We start from the raw sequence: 9,036 nt of genomic DNA on the forward strand, positions 1-9,036 counted from the left end.
ACTACAGGCCTGATCGACACCTCGTGGAGCGCCATCCAGATTGGCATCTATGCCAAGCACCTGGAGAACTGGCTCCTGTACTTCCCCATCGGGCAGATCCTCTTTGTCAGTGGGGAGCGGCTGATCAGCGACCCTGCTGGGGAGCTGGGCAGGGTCCAGGACTTCCTGGGCCTCAAGAGGATCATCACAGACAAACACTTCTACTTCAACAAAACCAAGGGTTTTCCGTGCCTGAAAAAGGCTGAAGGCAGCAGCAAACCCCACTGTCTGGGGAAGACGAAAGGCAGGCCCCACCCCGAGATAGACCAGGAGGTGGTGCAGAGACTGCGGGACTTCTACCGGCCTTTCAACATGAAGTTCTACCAGATGACTGGGCACGACTTCGGCTGGGACTGAGGCTGATGCAGTCGCACTCCTCTGTAATTACCCGTGTGGCACGGTTTGCTTATATAAAGAGATATATGTATGTAAAATGTACAGAAATCTATTTTATAATAATTTATTTTTAATTCTTAAGCAATTAATTCACTAAGCTGCCTAACCACACTGGCTAGAATGTTAGCCCATAACCTGTTTAACATTCCGCGGTATTTTATTCTAATGTCTTTTTTCTTTGGCTGTAATTGGTGCTTCCATTTTTCCTAAATAAAATTAGTATTTAAATAAGGGGATGGGAGGAGGGGGTGGAAAAAAGCACAACTTTATTTTTGTTACGGGTATTAGGCCTTTATAAATGCTCTCATCTTGCAACTCTTAAGTCTGTTCCACTAGTGTTCTGTTTACCCACCCCCACCACACACCCTCTACTGCATTAGATCTGGTTTTGGTCAGCCATGTTCCTTTAGGCCATCAGAATAACCCTGGGTTAGGGAGCGGTTACACTACTTGTGGAACATAGTTGTACCTAACATTGCAGCTACTTTACAGGAGAGGTGTGATGTGCAAAACCCATCAGTATTCAGTATTTCTGCTCCCAAGCTGTGCAGCTGCTAGTGCTCCTGAGAGTCTTGCTGATTTTCATTTTTTTGTTTTAGTGTCCTCCATAGGCTTTGCTTGGTGCAGAAGCTTCTCTTATGGAAAAGAGCACCAACAGAAGGAGGCCTCTGTCCAAGGGGAGAGCAGACTCATCAGTCTTTCAGTTTTCTTTTATTTTAATGAGGAGGATCACTCCCTCATGCACCATACCCCGTGTGCCCATCTAGAACAAGTTTCTGGAAACTCTATGCATTTCTTTCCTAAACTTAATCTTGTCCTTAGTAAAGAGATGACATGCTTATTGCTGATATGAAATACTCAAGAATAAATGAATCTCCCACTCTTATGTGCATATGCATGTGTGGTGGAGAGCCCATTCTAAAAAGCACTAGTCTAGTATGCAAGCAGAGCAATCTGCTTAGATGCACCAAAGAAATCAATAGAACTACAGGAGCCATTTCAGGGGGATGGGAGGGAGGGAGGGTGGGATCAATCTCAGTGCTCATTAGTGGCAAAGAGATAAAGTAAGGCCCTGCTGCCACTTACTGTAATTGGAGATCTGAGTGGGTCACCAGTGAAATGAGAGTGGGCCCTCAGTTTTGTCCCTGTTGGATGTTGATTTGTCTACATCACTCTTCGGTGTAACCTCTTAGCCAAAGGCCCATTCTAAAGGGACTGCTGCTGAAGTAGGAGAGGGTGGTCCCGGGCAAGGTTCAGAGGAATCCACAGAACCATGCAGGGAAATGTATACACGGCTTGCTGCCTACCATTGCTGCCGGACTTATTCTTGTGCAGTTACTTTTCCAGAAATTTGGGGTTAAGAGATCCAGAATCAAACACCAGTGGTATCTGAGAGGGAACTGTTCTTACTCAGAGTGCTGTTCTTACTCGGAGAAGCAACTGCTGTGTTCTTCTGGATAGTGAGGATAAAATAAGAACCCAGTTTTTGCTCTTTTTGCTGAATGCCTTCCGAGGACGTGAGCTTTCCGGATCCAGGTTTCTACTCTCCCAGTTTCTGGTGCCAGTCAGGAATGGAAACAAAAAGGTTGAAATGCACTAGAGCAGCTGCTTTTGCAGCATTTCCAGCCCGTGCAGAAGTAGCTAGTGAGAGGGAATCCTTCTCTAAGGAGAGTTCTGGCCAAGTTTTGCAGACTCGGGTGTTTTGGATAATCTTTCTATACCTCCCGTGTCTTTGCTGGGCTGAAGCCCTCGCGTCTTCAGTGGACCTTTCAGTCACATAGCGATTGCAAAAAAGCCTTGCAATTGCAGAAAAGAATAAAAGCAAAGCTGTGCCATCATTACTGTGCAGCTACAGGGTGAACGCACACACATATATTTCTATAGTCTCTAACACGGAGCATAGGTTTCATTCAGTAAGTTGTATAAATCGAGTGTTATGCAGGAGTGTTTCAAATGTATGTAGTAGGAGTACCATGGTATTTGCTAAATAAACATGCTGATGTTCCTGCATGAGTACTTGCATAATATGCGCAGTGTAATAAAACTGTAAAAATCCTGTGTGGATAATACTGCAATAATAGCAAGTGAACTAATGGGCAAGCAGTACATGGTTTTCTTTTGTGTTGATGCACTAGTTTCATGTGCGTTATCCATATAACTTAGTCTGATTTCCACCCCTGTTCCTCCCCCATCCACAGCAAGTACAGTTGTAATCCCGTGTTACTAAACAATGCCCAGCTGTGGCGGTGTGTGTTCTGTGGCATTCCCCAGATACGGCGTTTTCTTTAACAGTCTCTTTGCTTTTGCCTGTCCTATACAGCTGTCTCTACAGCTGTTTAATGATGAAAATGCAGGCACGATTTTCCTTCAGCACAATTCAGTTACCAGGCCTCTGCTCTCTGTGGGCCCAATTCTGAGCAGGTTTACACAAATGGGACTGAGACCAACAATCTGGCCCTCTGGGTCTGTAAGCAAGAGGAGCAACAAGGTGGTGTCCTTAAGAACAGATTCAGTTATATTCCTTTCTGGACCTAAGGTCTGCCCAGTTTAGAGCCCCGATAAGCCCTTAGGGTGGTTTCACTCGCGAGTGGTGTCAGGGCATGGGAAGTAACAACGTTTAGCAATGTCACTGGGATGGAGAAGACCACATCAAGATCAGTGAGGGATGAGAGAGTGGTATACAAGTTTGCCCTTGCAAGAGGCAAAAATCCCCTGGTCCAGAGGGAGATACGGATGCTTAGCATAGTCAAATGTCTGCCATTGTGTGAACAAATTTTGTATTTGCGTTTTAAACCTTTCCTACTCCCAAGTGGATGGTGACATTTTCACAGGTGGAAATGGGATTGTTTCCTGGCTGGTCGTGGTTTGCCATGGGCAGTTCCAGCAATACAACTGCACGACCTTGGATCAAGTCAGTCAATTTTAGAAGTCGTATAAAGGAAGTCTTCTTTATGTGGTGTCCAGTCTGTTGCAGGTAATCTATACAGTGCAAAGCAAGGCATAAAATTCAGATGCAAACTTTTCACAAGTTTCAGGGGCATTTTGGATCTAGACACGTTTAGTCGGAGTTCTATTTTTTGGCTTCAGCTCTGTGGAGAAGGGGCGTTAGGTCCTATCTCTAATACTAAGTACTAAATACACTAGCATGTCCAGTTTACCATAAAGGCCTACTAGCCTGACACTCTTGAATAACTGAGAAAGTGTTTACTTTGGAAAAGTAGTACTGTACCAGAAGAAAATAGTTATTACAGATACTTGTGTCTTCCTACTAGACAGTTTATGCAGTGTGTGGAATTAAGTCTTCTGTTTCTTTCTCGTTCTCCAAGGCAACCAGTCAAGCTCTCCAGCTGCTTGTTCAGCTTTCGTGAAAACCATGTCACTTTATGGTGATGTGGTGGCATTGCCCGAGCATTTGATATCTTCTTCCCCCCTCCCCCTCCAATACTTGGCAAAGTTCTGGTATCCATGCTGCCATGTCTTTATTTTATTTCAGACTGGTTTCTTCAAGAGCTGAACATGTTTGGTAACCATAAACATCTCCTAATACCTTCCTCAGCTGTACGGAACTTGTCACAATGTTGGCTTAGGGTCCGTTGTTTCTTCTTCTTTGTTAGGTTGAGCCTTGCTTCTGAATAGCTTCATGAGATAACCAGGTTGGATTACAGAAGCACGTAAAGTTAATATTCTTTTAAATACTTTTAAGCAAATTGCTAATCACAGCTGACCATCTTTTGTAACACAGTCTATATGGGCTTCTATAGATGTGTTCCTAGCAGCGGTAGGAAAGGGAGGCACTTTAATTAGTATAGCTCCAAGAGCCATGCTAATTAAAAGCACCTAGAGCATCACGTATCAGAATCCCCACACTGAAAAATGGTGGCCAGGCACTTTGAACTAAAGCTCGTTGAACAAGCTTTAGTTTAAGGCACCCTACCACCAGTTTTCAGTGTGGGGACACTGATACGTGTGATGCTGGAGCCTGCTGGAGCACGGTAATTGCCATGCTGCAGCAGACTCACTTAATAGAGTCTGCTCTGACACGCTGTAATTACAGTGCATTGGAGCAACCTCCCTGCATGTGTATAGGAGCCCTATGAGACCAATTACCATAATATGAAAGGCCTTACCTAACCAACACGGCAACCAAGATGAATTCCTTTACAATATCCATCTGGTTTGTTAATACTGGAGTCAATATTATCGTTTTTGTTTTCTTAAGAAAAAGTTAAACTCAGAGGTGTGGTTAGAATTTTTTTTTTCATATTGTAACATTAATTTATGGCTGAGTTTCATTCAGCCTTGTATTCAGAAGTGCAGTACAGATATTAGTGATTTGTTATCTGTAATATGGTATGGTAGAATAGCCGGTTTGTTTAAGAAACAAAGCATAAAAAACCCTGAAAAAAATAACAAAAAACCCCAAAAAACAAAAACAAAAAAAAACCAACAAAAAGCCCCAAACAAAAAAGGCAAATCAAGTATTTTGTGGTATGTACAACACAAATTAATTTTACACAAAAATGTTTCTAGGAAAATGGAATTCTGATAATTCATACTATTTGTATGAACAAATAAAATATATTTTACCAAGTCATGGACCTATTTGTTTTCATTTGGATGTGTGGAGGTAAATGAAGAACATTATATTCCATGTTTATTTTTAGTAGCATTTTGGGTCACCAGTATCTAATTTGCCATCGGGTACTTGCAACTGTAATTGGTATGGTATCACTTCCATTGTTTATTTTAATAGCATTTTGGGTCCAGTGTTTATTTTAGTAGTATTTTAGGTCACCAAGTATTTGATTGCCTTCAGATACTTGCAACTCCCATTGGTGTCAATGAAATTTCATGTTAGCATATGGGCACTGATTCAGCAAAGCACCAACGCATGTGTTCAAAGTCCAATTTTAAATCGGTGGGATTTAAGCATATGCTTATGTTCCTATCCTGAACAGGGCTGCATTCCTGAAGAGGTGACCTCTAATGAAAAGGGACATGCCAAAGTGTTTTGCTGATTTGTAACTATCAAAATTGTCCCAACTCCCGTTCAAAACGCATACTATCTTCAATAGTGTACAGCTAGGCTTTTAGGGGGCTTGCTCTTTGAGGTGTTTACTGCTCTCCGCTCTTCAAAGGAAAGTGAAGAATTCTCCGCACCTTTTAAAAAAATCTAAGACCAGAGCAGGCAATTTGGTCTCTCTAGCCAGAATCAAGGGCCATTCCTAATGATAAACAAGTTGGGATTTCAGAAGAGTACCTGCTAAGTAATATGTACCCAGAGCAATGTGTAAGCAACATTAAAGACACCATTAATAAAGCCATCACAATTTAATTGAAACAATAATTTATTTTTTTATCAAAATGAATTTTGCATTTGATACTACTTTCATTACAGGCAATGGGAATTTTGTCATTAGCTTCCCTCATGCAGGACTTGGGTCTTTGGTGTTACTGGGTTTGCTGTGTTAGGGAAGTAGGAAAGTGAGGTCTTTTATTTAACCCCGGAGGTGCCTAAATACGGTGGATACACTTCTTAATTTGAAGTTTCCCAAGTGTCCAGAACTTCTCCAGATTGAACAGGGATGAAGATTTTGACACCTAGCTTATACCTGCACCTGAATCCAGAAATGAGCTTTTCTTCCACCTAAGTCCCTTAAGGGCCTTGAGCCAGTATGTGTTTTCAGAGCATCACTACAGATCTGGAACCTGACAAAATGAGTCTCTGCACAGTGACACAGTTTCAACAGGAGGACTGCAGAGTGCACCAGGTGGTTAAGATATTATTTTGGGGGATGAGATGGAGGTTTGAACCCCTTTAAGCTCAGAAGGAAATTGGCCTTGGGTGGTTTTCCAAGGAAAGGTTTCTAACCACCCCCCTTGATATAAAAGGGGAAGTACCAGTGATCTTCCTGCTCAGCTCTTTGAAACATAGTCTAGGCTAATGGTTCTCAACCAGGGTACCTTGAGATCATTTCAAGAGTGCCTCACAATGTTAGTACTATTAGATATAAACCCATACTTTTCAAATAAGAATATTTCAAATAAGACAGACTAGCGTAACTTGCCTGAATAACATATATGGTAACACTTATTGTGCTCGGGCCCCCTCAACACTGACTCTTTTTCAAGTCATGGTAAGCCACCATGCTGAATACACTTTTGTTTCCTCTTCACTTCTACAGCTGAGCTGTGCCTTTCTTTCCCATAGCCAATGATTCCTGTTTATTTACCAGCCATAAATGCCTGGCAGACATCACCACATGGGAACCCAAACAGTTCACCCAGAATCTGTCTGTCTCCCCCCCCCCCCCCAGCCTGTTGTATATAATCACTGTGGCCCTGCCTTCCGTGAGGTGAAGCCAAATCAGGTTGCTTTGTGCCTTATCTGCATATACATTTTTGGAGGATCCCAGGACTCACGACAAAAACACCTGGTTCCAGTCACGAGTATGGGGCTAATTAGCACATGGATGCTTTGTGGGGGGTATCTGCAGTGCATACACATACTGAGCAGTGCTGAGCTAGCTATGGGGTCACTATGGCCTGAAACACTGTTGGCTGCTGGGGTCCAGCCCAATGAATTATATGGCAAATCAGAAGCCTTTTGGTTTTAGTTTACTAGCATGCATAGTTTGTGCTATATTATAAGTAGGCATGAAAATACTGCTTAAAATAGGTTTATGGAATATCTATGATAAAATTTGCAGCAGTTTCAAAACGGGTAAAAGGCATCAATTCTGGATGAATTAAGTTTATGGGTGCCCATAGTAATTTGCATGTAGGCATATTTATTTCTAAGTGTTTTCAAATTTGTTTTTTGCTTCCATATGTTTAGAGAGAACAGGGCCTAATAGTAAGGGGGGTGGGGTAGGGGCTGCTGGTGGAAGAAGTGGTGGGCAGAGGACAACCCCCCCCCCCGCCAGATTTATTTTCCTTGCTGTAGCAGTGGGAGGGGAGAAATTCAAGGCAAGCCTCCACTAATTAGATTCTATAACTGGAAAATTATAACAAATTCATACATTTTCCATACGTAAAATCTAATTATTGGGGGGGATCATCTTATATTCAAGTAAATATAGTATATGTTGACTGGCTCCCAGCAGCTGCATGCTGAATATACAAATTTAGATGGCTCCCTGTTCAGCATGCTGCTTGTTTTGATTCCTATTTGAAGCACTTACCCTGGGGTTTAGGATTCCACCCAGGAGCTGTATGCCTAAAGATAAGATGTGATAACTCATGAATTTTAGGCACGCATATCTTTTATTGCAAGGGTGTCAAACATACAGTGCATGGGTCAGAGCCAGCCTGCGGACGTGGCTTCCATCGGACTAGACAGCCCATCCCCATGAGCTCAATAAACTACCACAGCTGCTTCCATAGTGCAGCTCTGGAAGACAGAGGGTCAACGCTGTAGCTCCCTGCGGCCTTCCCCCTTTACCTGCAACTGAAGTTGGGGGATTTTGGTGCCACTGGAAACTAAGAATCAGTGTCGGGTGAAAAGTTTGGGAGCAAATGGTGGCTGTGCTAACCCCATGGGTTCCAGAGCCATATGCCAATGCAGTGAAGTCCCGCAACCGTGGGGATCAATGCTGGTGCCTCAGCTTTCAGGTTATCCATTGAGATACTTAATGGTTCAGATCTGGCCTGTGGGGCCAAATGAGCTTGCTCCCAAAAGGGGCATGTTAAAGGCATTTTCCAAAGAATGTGGTGACTAGACATCTCAGCTGAAATCAAGCAAGGTGATCACCCCTTTGGAGAGGCATTTAAAAGTGAGACAGCAACTCTCTGGGACACTGCAGTTTGAAAAGTGATAGCTCTGTGTTTCTGGCTGTTACTGTAATGTTTGTTTTTGTATGGATGATCCTCAGACAAAGAAGCTAATGAGAGAAGCCAGGGTAAAGTTGATGACCTATTGCCCCTGCATAAATAGACACAAAGACCTTCAGTTTAGCTTGTCCAACTGAAAGCTACTTTTTGGTAAAGTCAAGTCCTGCTGTGCTGGGCTTCGGTAAAACTGCCAGGACAGCTTTGCCTTGCAAAGTAACAGATGCAAAGACCAAGTACAGTCTTGTTTCAGCATTGCATAATATAGGGTAATATGGTTTTCACTCAACACACACCATGAGGGGATTAACAATATTCTGAGAGCTCTGCTAGCCCAGCCTAATTACCACTGGAGGATGTGTCAGGCTCAGGAAGGAGTTGGAAGGCGTTCAGGGCTAGGGGAGGAAGCTGCTGCGTTATGGCCTCTGTACTAGGCCTAGAAAGAAGACAGGCAAAGGGGAAAGAATGGGAATGATACAGGGATGGTAATAACTTCTCTGGAAAGGCCTGGAAATAAGGACAAACCTTCAGAGAAGCAGTCTTGTGAGTTTGCTTTGGTGGAAGAGTGGAGAGTTGGGAAGGACCTACAATGACCAACCAGGGGGGTGGCAGTTGCTTAGTTTGTATTTTTGTCTGCTTTTTTGGAGGCTTCCTGAGAGCTGCTAGGAGGGAGCTGGTGAAGCACTGCTTTGGAGGAAAAGTAGTGAGGAGGCTTGAGGGTCCATGGCTCAGTGAGATGAGTGTTGTTCTGGAAGGGAGCAGACAGTGGGT

The 9,036-nt window shown here is 43.2% G+C and overlaps 1 protein-coding gene across 1 annotated transcript in view; it reads left to right on the forward strand.

Annotated features, from left to right (window-relative positions):
* Window positions 1–3,318, forward strand: part of LOC109315227 (heparan sulfate glucosamine 3-O-sulfotransferase 3B1-like) — a gene marked incomplete at its 5' end in the record, with an annotated part of 39,018 nt that extends 35,700 nt beyond the window's left edge. Inside the window, one exon of the mRNA XM_019542824.1 lies at window positions 1–3,318. This exon is cut by the window's left edge and continues 280 nt beyond it. Within this exon, the coding sequence (XP_019398369.1) occupies window positions 1–396 (396 nt within the window).
* Window positions 3,319–9,036: the final 5,718 nt, after the last annotated feature.

The sequence above is a fragment of the Crocodylus porosus genome, unplaced genomic scaffold (genome assembly GCF_001723895.1).
Source record: "Crocodylus porosus isolate Cpor-Errol unplaced genomic scaffold, CroPor_comp1, whole genome shotgun sequence".
Classification (NCBI taxonomy): Eukaryota; Metazoa; Chordata; order Crocodylia; family Crocodylidae; genus Crocodylus; species Crocodylus porosus.